We start from the raw sequence: 18,779 nt of genomic DNA on the forward strand, positions 1-18,779 counted from the left end.
CTCGGCTCACCACAACCTCCGCCCTCCGGGTTCAAGCGATTCTCCTGCCTCGGCCTCCTGAGTAGCTGGGATTACAGGCATGCGCCACCATGCCCAGCCGATTTTGTATTTTTAGTATAGACAGGGTTTCTCCGTGTTGGTCAGGCTCACACTTCTGGAGGCTAGAAGTCCAAGATCAAAGCATGCCACATTCAGTGTCTGGTGAGGACCTGCTTCCTGGTTCACAGACGGTGCCTTCTCACTCTTGTCATCACATGGCAGAAGGGTCGAGGGAGCTCTCTGGGGTCCCTTTTAGAAGGACACTCATCTCATTCCTGAGGCTCCACCCTCATGACCTCATCACCTCTTAAAGGGCTCCACCTCTTAACACTATCACCTTGTAGGTTATGTCTCAAGACAGGGATCTGGGGCCGGGTGTGGTGGCTCACGCCTGTAATCCCAGCACTTTAGGAGGCTGAGGCAGGCGGATCACCTGAGGTCAGGAGTTCGAGGCCAGCCTGGCCAACATGGTGAAACCCTGTCTCTACTAAAAATACAAAAATTAGCCGGGTGTGGTGGTGCACACCTGTAATCCCAGCTACTCAGGAGGCTGAGGCAGGAGAATCACTTGAACCTGGGAGGCGGAGGTTGCAGTGAGCCGAGATCACACCACTGCACTCCAGCCTGGCGACTGTGTGAGACTCCGTCTCAAAAAACAAAACAAAACAAAAAAGCAAAAGCAAAAACAAAACAAAACAATAACAAAAAAATGGGGATTTCGAGAGGACACAGACATTGAAACCATAGCACATGGCAACCTTGAGTCTTTGAGTTTACGTGTGCAGCATGAATGCTCGGCGGTGATGGATGAAGAGAGAGCAAGTGGGGAATGCCACACACTTCTAAACTATCAGACCTCATGAGAACTCACTCACTATCATGAGAACAGCAAGGGGGAAATCCGCCGCCATGATCCAATCACCTCCCACCGGGTCCCTCCCTCAACACTGGGAATTACAATTCAACGTGAGATTTGGATGGGGACACAGAGCCAAACCATAACAGCAGCAATAGTAAACTCATACATCATATCTAGACATCTCTCCTGAACCATCCCTGCTAGACTCAGCAGGACCTGTAGAGACCATCTTTCCCTGTATTCCTTCAACATCCTGCTTCCTTATCATATGTTTCTAAGGTTGTATAGTTCCATGAGAGATTACAGCTACTTTTTATTTTTTAAGACATCTCATCCTGCAATGCAGTCTTTTTTTTTTTTTTTTTTTTTTTTTTTGAGACGGAGTCTTGCTCTGTAGCCCAGGCTGGAGTGCAGTGGCACCATCTCAGCTCACTGCAACCTCCGCCTCCCGGGTCCCGGTTCAAGCAATTCTCCTGCCTCAGCCTCCCGAGTAGCTGGGATTATGGGGACGTGCCACCATGCACAGCTAAGTTCTGTATTTTTAGTAGAGACAGGGTTTCACCATGTTGGCCAGGCTGGTCTTGAACTCCTGACCTCATGATTTGCCCGCCTTGGCCTCCCGAAGTACTGGGATTACAGGTGTGAGCGAATGGGCCCGGCCAATGCAATCTTTTAGCAGGAAATCCATCCAGGATTTTGGAATCAACAGAAAAGAAAAACGTTGGGTCTTTGAGTCTCAGATTCTGGCGGTCCTGCTAGATGTGTTGACGAGTGTGTTGGGCCGTTAATTACCCTCATAATTGTTCTAATTGCTTTTATCCTGCAAATATCCCTCTGTGTTCATTAGCTTTGCCATTACGACTGAGCCCAAGTGGATTAAAGAAAGCCTGTGATGCCACCAGCCATCATTTTTGTTTCGGCAAAACAGCTTTCTCTAGGAATCTGGCCTTAATGTGTTTTGGATGCCCCCACACTGACAGGGTCCTTCAGGAGCTCTCCTGGTTAGAATAACACAAAAAAGTCAAAGCCCATTTTAAGAAACAGCAGCATCATTAAAAAAAAAACAAAAAACAAAAAACCTCCACTGCCAGCCCACAGGTCGCTCATTTTCTTCCTAGAAATAAATTCCAGTTGAGTGGACACGTCTTTTACGGGGGAATTTCAGTCGTGATTGATCATCCGTTGACCTGTTTAAAATGATTGTCAAGTGGCTGGGCTATCCTCATTCACAGATAACTCAGGCAGGCTCAGATTAATTAACCCTTCGTTTGTTTGCCATGTAGGACTATTAGTCATCATCCATCTACTGGGAATCAGACGTCGTTGGCACAGTTATCAAGGACAGGGACTTTGCCGGCTTATCACGTAGAAGGAAGAATTAATGGCGTTGGTGATATACAGTCTTGTGTAGTGGTAGGGTATTCCTCTCCCTGTTTTCTTCATGTTCTTCTTTCTTTGCTTGCCACACATTCATTTACAGGGGACTCTGAAGCCACGTGAGGGTTAGGGGCACGTGAAGACCTTGTGTAACTCTTCACTCCCCCAAACTTAAGTAATAGCTTGCTGTTGGCTGGAAGCCTTTCCTGCAACTAGACGGTCCCATCTAGGGGTAATGGGAGACAGTGACAGATCATGAGGCAGGTCATTATTGCACCAGACACAAATAATATAGTAATATTCTTACAATAAAGTAAGCCAAAGGCCGGGCGCGGTGGCTCACGCCTGTAATCCTAACACTTTGGGAGGCTGAGGCAGGCGAATCACCTGAGGTTGGGAGTTCGTGACCAGCCTGACCATCATGGGGCTACCCCGTCTGTACTAAAAATACAAAAAAGTAGCCAGGCGTGGTGGTGCGCACCTGCAATCCCAGCTACTCGGGGGGCTGAGGTAGGAGAATCACTTGAACCTGGGAGGTGGAGGTTGCGGTGAGCCGAGATCGCACCACTGCACTCCAGCCTGGGTGACAAGAGCAAAACTCCGTCTCAAAAAAAAAATTAATCAAGAGAAAAAAATATAGTATGTATTATATACTATATTCTTACAATGAAGTAACCTAGAGAAAAATATAGTAAATATTCTATATTATATTCTTACAATAAAGTAAGCTGTGATTTTCCTTAAGAAAATCGTGAGGATGAGAAAATATCTTTACTGTTTATCAGGTGGAAGTGGCTCATGATAAATGTCTTCATCCTCGTCGTCTTGACGTTGAGGAGCAGGAGGAAGAGGAGGGGGTGTCTCGGGTGGCAGAGGCAGAAGAAAATCCACATATAAGGGGACACCCATTCAATTCAAGCCTGTGGTGTTCAAGGGCCCACTGTCATAGGGGAGGCTCAGTATTTTAGTTTCCTGGAGCTGCTGCGACACAATTCTACAAACCAGCTGGCTGAAAGCCACAGAAGTCAAATCTCTGACAGCTCTGAACACCAGAAGTCCACAGCCAAGGCAGGCTGACCACCTGGTCATCCAAGGGCAGAGCCTGTGTCAAAGGACATTCCTGGAGCAGAAAGCCAACACATCCGGGTGGAAATACAACCTTCCAGTCACTAAGTACATTCGGAAATCTCCAGCAGGTCACTATTGCACCAGACACAAAGAATAAGCGTTCAGTAAGTTAAAGTATTGTGTGCACGTGGCCGGGCGCAGTGGCTCACGCCTGTTATCCCAGCACTTTGGGAGGCCGAGGCGGGCGGATCACGAGGTCAAGAGATCGAGGCCATCCTGGCCAACATGGTGAAACCCCGTCTCTACTAAACATACAAAAAATTAGCCAGGTGTGGTGGCACGCACCTGTAGTCCCAGCTACTCAGGAGGCTGAGGCAGGAGAATCACTTGAACCCGGGAGGCGGAGGTTGCAGTGAGCTGAGATCATGCCACTGCACTCCAGCCTGGCGACAGAGCAAGACTCTGTCTCAAAAAAAAAAAAAGTATTGTGTGCACACTGCAATTATGAAATGCATTTCGTTCTGGAGTATTAAGGCAGGGCTGTGCCCATTGCGGAGGCTCTGGAGGAGGATCCTCAGCTATCTCTTCTAGCTTCCTTTGCTAGCTAGCAATCCTGGTTGTTTCTTGTCCTGTAGAACAGAGGACTCCAACCCCCTGGCTGTGGACTGGTACCGAGCAAAGCTTCATGTGTGTTCACAGCCACTTCCCACTGCACGCATTACCGCCTGAGGTCGCCTCCTGTCAGATCAGCGGCGGCATTAGATTATCAGAAGATTGAGAACCCTATTGGGAAGTGGGCAGGCCAGGGATCTGGGTTGCATGCTTCTTATGAGAATCTAATGCCTGGTGATCTGTCACTGTCTCCCATCACCCCCTGGATGGGACCATCTAGTTGCAGGAAAACAAGTTCGGGGCTCCCACTGAGTCTACATGGCAGTGAGTTGTATTGTAGAATTACTTCATTTAACGTATCATCATAGAAATAAAGTGCACAATAAATGTCATATGCTCAAATCATCCCCAGATCCTTCCCCCTGCACTCACAGTGACTGTCTTTCTATGAAGACAGTTTTTTTGTGTGTGTGGAAAAATTGTGTTCCATGAAACTAGTCCCTGTGCCAGAAAGGCTGGGGATGGCTGGTGTAGAAGCATCAATACAGTATCTGCCTTTGTCGTGGCCATCTCTGTGTCTCTATGTCACAATGTTCCTCTTCTCCTTTTTTTTTTTGAGACGGAGTTTTTGCTCTTGTCACCCAGGCTGGAGTGCAGTGGTGCGATCTCGGCTCACTGCAACTTCTGCCTCCCGGGTTCAAGTGATTCTCCTGCCTCAGCCTCCTGAGTAGCTGGGACTACAGGTGCGCACCACCGTGCCCGGCTAATTTTTGTATTTTTAGTAGAGACGGGGTTTCACCACGTTGGGCAGGATGGTCTCCATCTCCTGACCTCAAGATCTGCCTGCCTCAGCTCCCAAAGTGCTGGGATGACAGGCGTGAGCCACTGTACCCGGCCTCCAATGTTCCTTTTCTTATAAGGACACCAGTTATTCAGTTAACGGCGTACACTACTGTAATGCAACCTAATTGTATGCAATGACAACCTAATTGTATGCAATGACAACCTAATTGTATGCAATGACACTACTCTAATGCAACCTAATTGTATGCAAAGATCTGATATCCAAGTGAGCTTTCATTCCTAGGTTCTCGGTGGACACATCTTGGTGAGGTCACAGTTAAACCCACGTCACCCAAGGCTAGGGGCAGAATCAGAGCGGATGTTAGATCTCCAGGCTCTTGTTCTGGGAGTGTCATTCAAAGCCTTTCTTCATGGCCACCTGAATGACGATGTCATCCTCTGTGGGTAACAGACACCAGCATTGTGAATGATGCTGGCTTCCTTTGCTGGTTTCTTTCTGACATTTCCCTTTTGTGCTTTCGTTTATGGCAAGTGTAGACATACATGCGCACACAGACACACACACACACGCACACATGCACTCTTGCCATCTACAATGCATCAGATCCATACTGCAATCGGCCCCGGCCACCCTGTAGAATTTAGATTTAGCGAAAAAAGACTTCCTGTGTTCGCCAAATTCTGCATTTCCTCCTGAGTCAGAGGCACCTGCAATGCAGGCAGCGGGAAGTTGTTCTTCTACCAGAACAAGAGCCCCTAGGAAAATTGCCCCTTTTATTACTGTTTTGGTCAAAATATGGCAACAACATTGGTGACTCCAGGCGAGTTAGTAAAAATCACAGAGAGGCACATTTTATGTCCAGGGAATGCTGGGATGCTCGTAAAACCCACTGAGCCGGCCGGGTGCAGTGGCTCCAGCCTGTCATCCCAGCACTTTGGGAGGCCGAGGCAGGTGGATCACGAGGTCACGAGATCGAGACCAGCTTGGCCAACATGGTGAAACCCCGTCTCTACTAAAAATACAAAAATTAGCCAGGCGTGGGGGCGCACGCCTGTAGTCGTAGCTACTCAGGAGGCTGAGGCAGGAGAATCACTTGAACCTAGGAGGTGGATGTTGCAGTGAGCCGAGATCGCACTACTGCCCTCCAGCTTGGCGACAGAGTGAGACTCTGTCTCAAAAACCAACCAACCAGCCAACCAACCAACCAACCGACCAACCAATCAACCATCCCATCGAGCCCTTCTCTTGCTGACTCAAGAGAGAATAAATCAAGAAACAAACACACAAGGAAACCAAAACAACCCTGTAGCTGAGGATTCTCCCCTAGGAGGAAGAAAACGGGGATCCACACGGCGTGTGCCCAGCTAAATATAAACTGCGAGAGGAAGGGAGGAGACGGTGATGACAAGCCCCAGCCTTTTCCGCAAGAAGAAAAAGGTTTAATTTTTCAATGCTGCCCATGATATCCAAGAACAAACCGCATTTCACAGCCGCAGTGTGCATACCATACTTTCACTTTTCGGAAGCTCATTCATTGTGTGGTGTGCACTAATTACCCGCTGGAGAACGCACCTGCTGGAGAACGCACCTGCTGACTGGGAGGGTGTATTCCCACTTGATGTGGTTGCTTTCTGCACTCCAGAAATTCCCTTTGAGATGGGCTCCATCCTTCCATGACAGCATGACCGCTTGTCCTGTAGTCACAGTGTTGTCTGAAGAATGCAGGATAGTTTATTTTCATTTTTGTTTATTTATGTTTCTGTTTTAGAGGCAGGTTCTTGCTCTGTTGCCCAGGCGGGAGTGTAGTGGTGCTATCTGGCTCACTGCAGCCTCTACCTCTTGGACTCAAGCGATCCTCCCACCTCAGCCTCCTATGTAGCTGAGACTACACATACGTGCCACCAACACCCAGCTATTTTTATTTTTTATAGAGACAGGGTCTCACTATCTTGCCCTGGGTGGTCTTGAACTCCAGGGCTCAAGGGATCCTTCCACCACGGCCTCCCAAAGTGCTGGGATTACAGGACTGAACCTGGCCTTGCTGTGGTCTGTTTTGAGAAGCCTTTGTTTTTCGTTTTTTGTTTTTTGGTTTTTTTGAGATGGAGTCTCGCTGTTGTCACCTGGGCTAGAGTGCAATGGCGTGATCTCGGCTCACTGCAACCTCCGCCTCCCAGGTTCCAGCAATTCTCCTGCCTTAGCCTCCCAAGTAGCTGGGATTACAGGCATGTACCACCATGCCTGGCTAATTTTTGTATTTTTAGTAGAGATGGGGTTTCTCCATGTTGGTCAGGCTGGCCTCGAACTCCCGACCTCAGGTGATTTGCCCGCCTCGGCCTCCCAAAGTGCTGGGATTACAGGCGTGAGTCACTGTGCCCGGCTGCTCACCCAGCTATTTTTATTTTTTGGATGGGGGTCTCACTATGTTGCCCTGGGTGGTCTTGAACTCCTGAGCTCAAGGAATCTTCCCACCACGGCCTCCCAAAGTGCTGGGATTACAGCCCTGAGCCTGGCCTCACTGTGGTCTGTTTTGAGAAGGCTTTGTTTTTAAACAGAACCACATGTTGGTATTTCAGAGCCAACTCTTCTGTCAAGAATCCAAATCAGCCAGGCACGGTGGCATGCCTGTGTAGTCCCAGCAATTCCAGAGGCTGAGACAGAAGGATCATATGAGCCCAGGAGTTTGAGATCAGACTGGGCAACATAGTGAGACTCCATTTCTTTAGAACAATACTAATCACATGAGGGTGGTAGGCCATTGCCTGGGCTGGACAGGTGAGTAGAGGGCAGGTGTGCAGGTGCAGAGGTCTTTTTTTGTCCTCATTCCATGCACGACTGTTTCTCAAACTTGCTATGCTAAGATGCTACAGGAACTTACTTTACGTCACAATATCATTGACCTTTTTTCTTCCTTCCTGTGGCTTCCTCTTCCCCCACTCTCTCACCTGTGTGCCCTATTTTTGATAACCCTCCTCCTGGGTTCCTTTCTCACCATCTCCTGCTGTCAACATCTCACCTCTATGTCCTGGCCGGATGATGCCTCCTCCAGGAAGCCTGCCTAGGTTTCCTGTTAGCTTGCAAACTCTATGTGGGTACGACCTGTCCACACCGCGTCAGGTACGCAGGGGCCCTTGAAGTATCACACGTTGGCAGCTCAGCCCTGAAAACTTCAGCTGCAGATACAACAACCCCTTCCCCTTTTCTCCAACCTGATAATTTATAACCCCAGGGTGACTCGGTTCAGCGGCACTGCAGTCCCTCAGCTCTTCCTTGCAGCAGCCGTGGTTTCCATGGGATGTAGAGGGTTATCCTGCTTGGAAAGCATTAGAGCTGGGGGACTAGAGACCCCCTAATTCTGGCGTGGGGAGAATAGAGGCCCCAGAGGAAATGGAGCAGGTGTTTTAGTGGAAAAGCTGGTTTTGAAATTCCAGCCTCGCCTCAGAACACAGCCTTGCTTCCCTAGATGATGTTTCTTTTGAAAGGTCTCCTCTGAAAAGAGTGTGAGGATTCTGGCAAACTTGCAACAATCTCTGTAACGATGGGATGGCTATGTCCCCACCCACATCGCACCTGGAATTGTAATGATTCCCACCTGTGAAGGGTGGGGCCAGGTGGAGGAAATTGACTCATGGGCGCAGTGACCCGCATACTGTTCTCGTGGTAGTGAGTGTGTTCTCACGAGATCTGATGTTTTATAAATGGAAGTTCCCCTACAGGAGCCATTTTGCCCGCCGCCGTGGAAGATATGGTTTTCGTCTTCCATCGTGATTGTGAGGCCTTCCCCAACCCCGTGGAACTGTGAGTCCATTAAAGCTCTTTTTCTTTATAAATTACCCCGTCTCGGGTATGTCTATCAGCAGCGTGAGAATGAACTAATACAGATGCAAAGTAGAGCCGCGGTTTATGAGCCACAAGAAATACCAACCCCCAGCCAGGCGCGGGGGCTCACGCCTGTAATCCCAGCACTTTGGGAGGCCGAGACCGGCGGATCACCTGAGGTCAGGGGTTCGAGAACAGCCTGGCCAACATGATGAAACCCCGTCTCTCTACTAAAAATACAAAAAATTAGCCGGGCAGGGTGGCGGGTGCCTGTAATCCCAGCTACTCGGGAGGCTGAGGCAGGAGCATCGCTTGAACCCGGGAGGCGGAGGTTGCAGTGAGCCGAGGTTGCGCCATTGCACTCCAGCCTGGGCAACAAGAGGAAAACTCCGTCTCAAAAAAAAAAACAAAAAAGGAAAAGAAAAGAAATACCAACCTCTCCCTTCCAAACCTAAAACCCCAACATGCTGGATGCTCTAGGGGGTCTCTGGGGCTTCGCTGCTTATGTTTGCCCTTGTTGGGTCCTGGGCTTTTATACTCAACGGGATCCTGGAATTTATGTTTCATTTGTGATTCAGTTCCAATTTGACACAACTGCCTGCCTTCCCCCAGCAGTTCCTGTGATAGACACACTCACGCTGTCAATCATGGAGCTGTGGGGCGCGTCTGGGAGATCTATAGCAAAAGTCCATCCACTCCGGTTCCCTTGTATAATACAAAAGGGTTTTGTCAGTCATGTATTTCGTCTCAAAACTAGAAGCATGTATTTCCCAACCCGATTCACCATTAAAATTGTGAATTTTTCTGGTTCTGGTAAAGATACGTTGACTGTATAATGGATTACATAACAGTGTGTTTTCTTCACCTTAGTAAGTAGCCGTGGGAGTTTGTAGCAAAGAAAGAAGAAACCCGAGCCTCAAGAAAATTTCTCCGATGATGGTGCCCAGAACAGGGGTCAGGGGTCAGGTGTGATGCGCGAAAATTAAATAAGTGATCATTAAGGGAAAAGAAAAACTCAGTGCCTCATTGCACTAACTGTCTGGCAAGTGCCCAGTGTCTAGCTGTGGACAGCACAGTCGTCTGGGGCAGGGAAGATATGGACTTTCCTGCAGAGAGTGCTACTCTGCAGCAGTGAGGTACCCCTTTCAGGGATGTCCCGTGATGGTGACAGAGACACCAGATACACAGGTAGCAACAATTTCATTTGAAAAGATCATTCCCACAGATGGGAATAAGAGGAGGAGGGAGTACTGGAATGGGAGGAGGAGGGGCTGTGATAATGGGAGGAGGAGGGACTATGGTGAGGGGAGGAGTGTGCACCATGGTAACGGGAGGAGGAAGGACTGGTAACAGAAGGAGGGACTGTGCTAACGGGAGGAGGGACTATGGTAATGGAAGGCGGGACTATGGTAAGGGAAGGTGGGGCTATGGTAATGGGGAGGGACTATGGTAACGGAAGGCGGGGCTATGGTAACGGAAGGCGGGGCTATGGTAATGGGGAGGGACTATGGTAACGGAGGAGGGTCTATAGTAATGGAAGGAGGTACTATGGTAATGGAGGAGGGACTATGGTAACAGAAGGACGGACTATGGTAACGGAGGAGGGGCTATGGTAATGGGGAGGGTCTACAGTAACGGGAGGAGGAGGGTCTGTGGTTACAGAAGGAGGGTCTATGGTAACGAGGAGGGACTATAGTAACGAAAGGAAGGTCTGTGGTAACAGAAGGAGGGACTATGGTAACGGAAGGAGGGTCTATGGTAATGTGAGAAGGGGGGACTGTGGTAACGGAGGGTCTATAGTAATGGGAGGAGGGTCTATGGTAATGGAAGGAGGAGGGACTATGGTAATGGAGAAGGGACTATGGTAATGGAGGAGGGACTATGGTAATGGGGAGGGACTATGGTAATGGGGAGGGACTATGGTAATGGGGAGGGACTATGGTAATGGGGAGGGACTATGGTAATGGAGGAGGGACTATGGTAATGGGGAGGGACTATGGTAATGGAGGAGGGACTATGGTAATGAAGGAGGGACTATGGTAATGGGGAGGGACTATGGTAATGGGGAGGGACTATGGTAATGGAGGAGGGACTATGGTAATGGAGAGGGACTATGGTAATGGAGGAGGGACTATGGTAATGGAGGAGGGACTATGGTAATGGGGAGGGACTATGGTAATGGGGAGGGACTATGGTAATGGAGGAGGGACTATGGTAATGGAGGAGGGGCTATGGTAATGGAGGAGGGGCTATGGTAATGAAGGAGGGGCTATGGTAATGAAGGAGGGACTATGGTAATGGAGGAGGGACTATGGTAACGGGAGAAGGGACTGTAGTAACGGAGGGTCTATAGTAATGGGAGGAGGGACTATAGTAACGGGAGGAGGGTCTCTGGTAATGGAAGTAGAAGGGTCTATGGTAATGGAGGAGGGACTATGGTAATGGAGGAGGGTCTATGGTAATGGAGGAGGGACTATGGTAACGGAAGGAGGGACTACGGTAATGGAGGAGGGGGGACTATGGTAATGAGGGGAGGGATTATGGTAATAGGGGAGGAACTATGGTAACAAGAGGAGGAGGGACTAATGCACCACTGGTGGACGTTGCCTATAGCACCATGAAGCACACCCGAGCCGTGACATCTGGGAGCCTCTTGGAGCGCAGGCAGCATACCATTTTCTTTTCTAGGGACAGGCACGTGATGCTCGGAACAACCGTGATTGAGGTCGTTCGATGTGGGGTTCAGTCATGGATAAAAGCTGCCAACCCCTGTGGCTGCATAGCTAATTTTGAGCAGGTCCTAAGGTAAGCGTTGCTTGATCCTCTGACGTTTGCTCCAGGTGAGGCTGGCCCAACATCCCGGGGCCTGATAGGAAGGAGAGAAACCCAACCAAAATGTGATCACGTTAGATGGGAATTTTGTTCAGGTCAAGGAAGAAGAGTAATTCAGTCCATCCCTGAAGGGGCAAATAAAGAATGTGAATTTGGAGGATGTGGCCAGCCTTGTCCTAGGTTGACTTGGAAGCATCTGTGAGTAATGAGGAAGGGAATTTTTTTTTTTTTTTTTTTTTGCAGTAAAACCATTTTCTGGAAGACAAAGGCAGTGGGGAATTCTTAACCTTCATAGATTCCCAACAGCACAGTTGTGTGGAATGATGGACTGATTGTGTCTCCGTAAAATACAAAGCCCTCAGCTGGGCGCGGTGGCTCAGACTGTCATCCCAGCACTTTGGGATGCCGAGGCGGGTGGATCACCTGAGGTCAGGACTTTGAGACCAGCCTGACCAACATGGTGAAACCCCATCTCTACTAAAACTACAAAAATTAGCCGGGCATGGTGGCGGGTGCCTGTAATCCCAGCTACTGGGGAGGCTGAGGCAGGAGAATCGCTTGAACCCAGGAGGCGGAGGTTGCAGTGAGCCGAGATTGCGCCACTGCACTCCAGCCTGGGAGACAGAGTGAGACTCTGTTTCAAAAAAAAAAAAAAAAAAAAAAGACGAACTGGGACTCCTCAAACTGGAGGAATGGTGCATTTGGAGACAAAACTCATGGTGTGCCATCTGCAGGTGTCATTGTCAGGAAGGTGAGCTTGGTTCATCTGTGCCCACTTGCAAGCTCTTTGGAGAGTGAGGAGCAGGTTGGGAAGCATCTATTCTCAGTCATGAACCCGGAGCTCCTGCTGGAAAAGACAGCCTTGGGGTCTCTGTCATGCACATTTCAGTAGGGGAGTCCGGGCCGGGCACAGGGGCTCATGCCTGTAATCCCAGCACTTTGGAAGGCTAAGGCGGGCAGATCACTTGATGTCAGGAGTTTGAGACCAGCCTGACCAACATGGTGAAACCCGTCTCTACTAAAATATAAAAATTAGCTGGGGCTGCGTGCTGTGGCTCAGGCCTGTAATCCCAGCACTTGGGGAGGCCGAAGTGGGTGGATTACTAGAGGTGAGGTGTTCGAGACCAGCCTGGCCAACATGGTGAAACCCCGTCTCTACTAAAAATAGAAAAAATTAGCCCCGGCTAATTTTGGTGGTGTGAGCCTGTAGTCCCAGCTACTTAGGAGGCTGAGGCAGGGGAATCGTTTGAACCTGGGAGATGGAGGTTGCAGTGAGCTGAGATCGTGCCACTGCACTACAGCCTGGGTGACAGGGCGAGACTCTGTCTCCAAAAAAAAAACAAAAAAAAACTAAACACATAGGAGAGTCCCTTAGCCCCTCACGAATACTCCACACACACATCTAGTCCAGCTGCATCTTGTTGACTCACAAGACATCAAGACAGGCCTGATTCAAATGAAGTTCTTCAAAATCAGAGTTCATTTGCTCATTTTCTTTTCTTCTCTCCACCAATTAGTGGTGAGAGTTTCGCCTGAATCACAGTACCTGCTGTCTCCAGTTCTGATGTTGGTATCACCCATCTTCAGACAAGATTTCTTGTGTTATTTCCACATCAGCTTAGCCACTGTCTCTCAACATGAAATGCTGGCTGGGGGGGACGTCTCAACCGCAGAAGCAAAGCTCTTAAACTCATTGAAAAGCCAAGCTCTTTCCCCCTTGGTAGGGTCAGGAAGGCTCCTCAGTGAAGGGTGTGGTAGGTTTGCTTCTACAGGGCGGAAATGAGACACCCTGAAAATCAGGAGGCTTTCACTGGCTTTTAATTTACACAGAAGGCAATGTGTAGTTTCAAAATATTTTTTATTTATTTATTTACTTTTATTTATTTCAGATGGAGTCTTGCTCTTTCGCCCAGGCTGGAGTGCAGTGGTGCGATCTCGGCTCACTGCAAGCTCCACCTCCCGGGTTATTTATTTTTTTGAGACTGAGTCTTGTTCTGTTGCCCAGGCTGGAGTTCAGTGGCACAATCTTGGCTCACTGCAACCTCCACCTCCTAGGTTCAAGCGATTCTCCTGCCTCAGTCTCCCGAGTAGCTGGGACTACAGGCGCGCACCACCACGCCCGGCTAATTTTTGTATTTTTAGTAGAGACGGGGTTTTGACATGTTGGCCAGGCTGGTCTTGAACTCCTGACCTCAAGTGATCCGCCCTCCTCGGCCTCCCAAAGTGCTGGGATTACAGGCGTGAGCTTCCGTGCCTGGCCTCAAAATATTCTTAATGAGTAAATACCCGTAAGCATTTGAATACAACCATTTATCTTTTTCATTGTTTAGCAATTGTTTGAACTTCAATGTGCCTCATAAAAATGTTTCATTATAAAACATTTCACACATTTGAGAGACGCAGAGAATAATTTGAACAGCATTTGTGTACCCACCATCCAGTTGTATCAAATCATAACGTTTTGCCAAATTAGTTATAAATTACGTATGTGGCTTGGGTACCCCTCTCCAATTAGTTTGTTATTACATAAAAAATGACTTTATAACATGGGTCAATAGGAGACCTTTTTTTTCTTTTTTTTGAGACAGAGTCTTGTTCTGTTGCCCAGGCTGGAGTTCAGTGGCACAATCTTGGCTCACTGCAACCTCCACCTCCTAGGTTCAAGCGATTCTCCTGCCTCAGTCTCCCGAGTAGCTGGGACTACAGGCGCGCACCACCACGCCCGGCTAATTTTTGTATTTTTAGTAGAGACGGGGTTTTGACATGTTGGCCAGGCTGGTCTTGAACTCCTGACCTCAAGTGATCCGCCCTCCTTGGCCTCCCAAACTGCTGGGATTACAGGTGTGAGCTTCCGCGCCTGGCCTCAAAATATTCTTAATGAGTCAATACCCGTAAGCATTTGAATACAACCATTTATGTTTTTCATTGTTTAGCAATTGTTTGAACTTCAATGTGCCTCATAAAAATGTTTCATTATAAAGCATTTCACACATTTGAAAGACGCAGAGAATAATTTGAACAGCATCTGTGTACCCACCATGCAGTTGTATCAAATCATAACGTTTTGCCAAATTAGTTATAAATTATGTATGTGTCTTTGTGTGCCTGAGTGTACATGAAATAAGACATTTCAGAGGCTATTGTGCTCTTGGGTACGCCTCTCCAATTATTTTGTTATTACATAAAAAATGACTTTATAACTTAGGTCAATAGGAGACATTTAAAATATTATTTTCCATGCATCTTTGTCCTTGTTTATTTTGTCTAGAAAAGAAAAATGTATTTCCCTGTTCTTATTTTCGATTCCCAAATGAAGCTTCAATGTAAAACTAATTATCTGAGAATGTAGCATCGTTCTTTTTTTTTTTTTTCTTTTTTCTTTCTTTCTTTTTTTTTTTTTTGAGACAGAGGCTTGCTCTATCTCCCAGGCTGGAGTGCAGTGGCACAAGCTTGGCTCACTGCATCCTCTGCCTCCCAGGTTCAAGCGATTCTCTTGCCTCAGCCTCCTGAGTTGCTGGGATTACAGGCACCTACCACCACGCCTGGCTAATTTTTGTATTTTTAGTAGAGACGGGGTTTCACCATGTTGGTCAGGCTGGTCTTGAACTCCTGACTTTGTGATCCGCCCGCCTCAGCCTCCCAAAGTGCTGGGATTATAGGCGTGAGCCACTGCGCCCGGCTGGCATCTCTCTGTATTTGCTGAAGCCATGTGTGCTGTGAAGATTGTAGTTTTAGCCATTGTGGTTGCTCTTGAAAGGGGGCCCTATATCTTCCTGATGGGGAATGGCCTATCCCAAGCCTGGGGAATGGCCTATCCGAAGCCTAGGGAATGGCCTATCCGAAGCCTGGAGAATGGCTTATCCGAAGCCTGGGGAATGGCCTATCCGAAGCCTGGGGAATGGCTGGTGTTTGTGAAATGGCTGCATTTGGATGAGAAACCGCACATACACATCCTCACAAAGGCTCAGAGTCAGCTTTCCAGGGGGCTGGGTTTTATTCCGGTGCAAAGGAGTGAGAATATTGTAAACACGAATGATCCATGGTGGCTCCTGCCTGTAATCCCAGCACTTTTGGGAGGCCAAGGTGGGAACATCACTTGAGACCAGGAATTTGAGACTAGCCTGGGCAACATAGCAAGATCTCGTCTCTACAGGAAAAAATAAATAAATTATCCGGGTATGATGGCATATGATGCTTGTGGTCCCAGCATCTCAAGATGCTGAGGCAGGAGGATTGCTTGAGCCCAGGAGGTCGAGGCTGCCGTGAGCTGTGACTGGTCCACTGCTCTTCAGCCTGGCTGATGGAATGAGACAGTGTCACAGAAAAAGAATGAGAAAAAAAATAAACCCAGGATGCAGCAAAGAATGCTATCCTTTGTTTATTAACCCCCTATCCTGGTTGTATATTGATGGTCATTTAAATATTAGAGGGTATAAAAATACAATTTCCAAGAATTACCTGAACTATTTTCTTTTTCTTTTCTTTTTTTTTGAGACTGAGTTTCACTCTTGTTACCCAGGCTGGAGTGCAGTGGCGTGGTCTCGGCTCACCGTAGCCTCCACCTCTGGGTTCGAGTAATTCTTCTGTGTCAGCCTCCCGAGTAGCTGGGATTACAGCCATGCCTAACCACTCCTGGCTAGTGTTGTATTTTTAGTAGAGATGGGGTTTTACTAGGTTGGCCAGGCTGGTCTCAAATTCCTGACCTCAGATGATCCACCTGCCTCGGCCTCCCAAAGTGCTGGGATTAAAGGTGTGTGCCACCACCCCCGGCCTATTTTCTTAGAATTAATATTTTATCCTCTGCCATCAGCCGTCATAGGGGTATGAGCAGTTCCTGCCTATTGTAAGGGTTTAGAGAAGGGTTTGTGATAAATTGGCCGTGTGGTGAAGATTCCCATTCGGGAAAGACATTGGCCAGAGGGTAGGATGTCATGTGAAGACAGCATTCATTTCAGGCAGGGACAGGGGGTTCATAGAACACTAGTGTTCAGTGAACTGTTCCTAGAACTAGTTCATATGTATACACGTGCCATGATGGTTTGCTACACCTATCAACCCGTCATCTAGGTTTTAAGCCCCGCATGCATTAGGTATTTGTCCTAATGCTCTCCCTCCCCTTGCCCCCCACCTCCCGACAGGCCCCGGTGTTCACAGAGCTCTAGTATCCACCCAAGGCTCACCCAAGGCAGTCACCCTTTGCTATGGTGGAGTATCCTGGGAGCCATAGGCATCCCTGAGCTACCTCAGGTTAAAGATTGCATACCTATGGAAGCATGTGAGGATTTACCCATTTCTGTGCATTTTGAGGAAATCTCACTTCCATCTTCAGAGCTTGGTAGCCCCAAGGTAAAATTTTAAGAAGTAAAGAGATTGTAAGTTTGCATATTCTGGGAGGTGATATGAGGACAAGCTCTTAGGATGAACTCTCTAGGCATACAGGAGAAAGAAGTAAAGGTCAAAGCAAAGTGGCATGAAAAAGGCCAAAACCTGGCCAGGCGCAGTGGCTCACACCTGTAATCCCAGCATTTTGGGAGGCCGAGATGGGTGGATCATTTGTGGTCAGGAGTTCGAGACCAGCCTGGCCAACATGGTGAAACCCTGCCTCTACTAAGAATACAAAAATCAGCCAGGCGTGGTGGTGGGTGCCTGTAGTCACAGCTACCAGGGAGGCTGAGGCAGGAGAATTTATTTAAGTTCCTTGTAGATTCTGGACATTAGACCTTTGGCAGATGAATAGATTGCAAAAATTTTCTCCCATTCTGTAGGTTACCTGTTTGCTCTGATGATAGTTTCTTTTGCTGTGCAGAAGCTCTTTAGTTTAATGAGATCTCATTTGTCAATTTTTGAGGCAGGCATTTTTATTACCCCAATTTCATAAATGAGGAAATGACAGATAGATAGATAGATATGCCAGTTGTCCCTGAGGAGGCGAAATTTTGCTCAGTTGAAAACCACTGCGATATAGATAGATGATGGATACATAGATAGATATTAGTTAGACAGAAAATAGCTAGATAGATAATAGATAGCTAGATAGATAGTAATGGTCAATGATAGATTGTGATCAATGATAGGTAATAGATGACAGGTAGATAAATGATCGATGGTCAATAGATGATAGATAGGTAGATGATAGACAGTAGATAGAGAGTAGATAAACAGATGCTATATAATGATCAAAGATAGATAAATGATAGATAAATATGTACTTGATAGATAATAAATGGTAAATAGATAAATGATGGTAGATGATAGATGATAAATGGTAAATAGATAAATGATGGTAGATAGATAAGTAGATGCTTGATTGTAAATGGTAAATAGATAAATGATAGACGGTAGATAAGTAGGTGATAGGTGGTAAATAGGTCGATAGATATTCTATAAATAGTTGATAGATAAATGGTAGGTGATAGATGATAGGAAGTGAGTTGGATGATAGGCACACAGACAAATGGATCACATATGCATACAATCTGTCATGCTAAGGCAGGCTTTGTCAACCTTGGCAGTATGTCCGTCTGGAGCTGGATGATTCTCTGTGGTGAGGCCATGCTGTGGACTGTAGCGTGTTGAGCAGGATCCCTGGGCTCCACCCACTTGACATGGATGTACCCACTATACCCCCTACCGCAGTTATAACAACCAAAAATACCTCCAGACATTTCTATATGTTCCTGGGGGAGGGGGAAACAAAAGGGCCTCCAATGGAAAACCACCGATGTAGATCCCTACAGATGCCAGCCCAGTTCTGTGGGGATGTGCCTACTACCATTCAATGGCAGTAACCTGGACCTAAGACCAGTATGCTCTCTGAGGCTCTGGAAAGGGACTCCCAGCCTCGCATCTTGAGGAGAGCTTAGACATCCTATGTAGCATTATGATTCTCCTCCAAACATGGCTGTGCTGTGGATCAGGGGTCTCCTCCCCTATCTCCTCCATCCCACCCAGCCCTCTCCTTTCACCTCAGTCCCCGTGTGTTGAGTGTGGAAATATCTGTGTGCCCAGGATCCTGGGCCGGTTTTGTGGCGGGGATTCTTCTCCCACAGCTCCATCATGCATGTTCCCTCATCTCCTTCGATGCCGATGTGTTATTATTCATAGAACAGTGATAAAATGGCGGCATGATATCATAGAACAGTGATAAAATGGCGGCATGATATCATAGAACGGTGATAAGATGGCGGCATGATACCATAGAACAGTGATAAAATGGAGGCATGATATTGAACAGTGATAAAATGGCGGCATGATACCATAGAACGGTGATAAGATGGCGGCATGATACCATAGAACAGTGATAAAATGGAGGCATGATACCATAGAACGGTGATAAAATGGCGGCATGATACCATAGAACGGTGATAAAAT

General features: G+C 47.7%; 1 protein-coding gene across 6 annotated transcripts in view; it reads left to right on the forward strand.

Annotated features, from left to right (window-relative positions):
- DHRSX (dehydrogenase/reductase X-linked) overlaps positions 1-18,779 on the forward strand; it is a 347,670-nt gene that overhangs the window by 131,545 nt on the left and 197,346 nt on the right. The window contains exon 1 of one of the 6 annotated variants that reach the window (XM_054677223.2): positions 8,441-8,555. The exons of the other annotated variants lie outside the window; for them this stretch is intronic. Within the exon in view, the coding sequence (XP_054533198.1) occupies positions 8,456-8,555 (100 nt within the window). The 5' untranslated portion in view covers positions 8,441-8,455. Of the gene's footprint in view, positions 1-8,440; positions 8,556-18,779 lie in introns of those variants that run through there. 6 annotated transcript variants of the gene reach the window in all.

This window comes from Pan troglodytes, chromosome Y, assembly GCF_028858775.2.
Source record: "Pan troglodytes isolate AG18354 chromosome Y, NHGRI_mPanTro3-v2.0_pri, whole genome shotgun sequence".
Lineage (NCBI taxonomy): Eukaryota > Metazoa > Chordata > Mammalia > Primates > Hominidae > Pan > Pan troglodytes.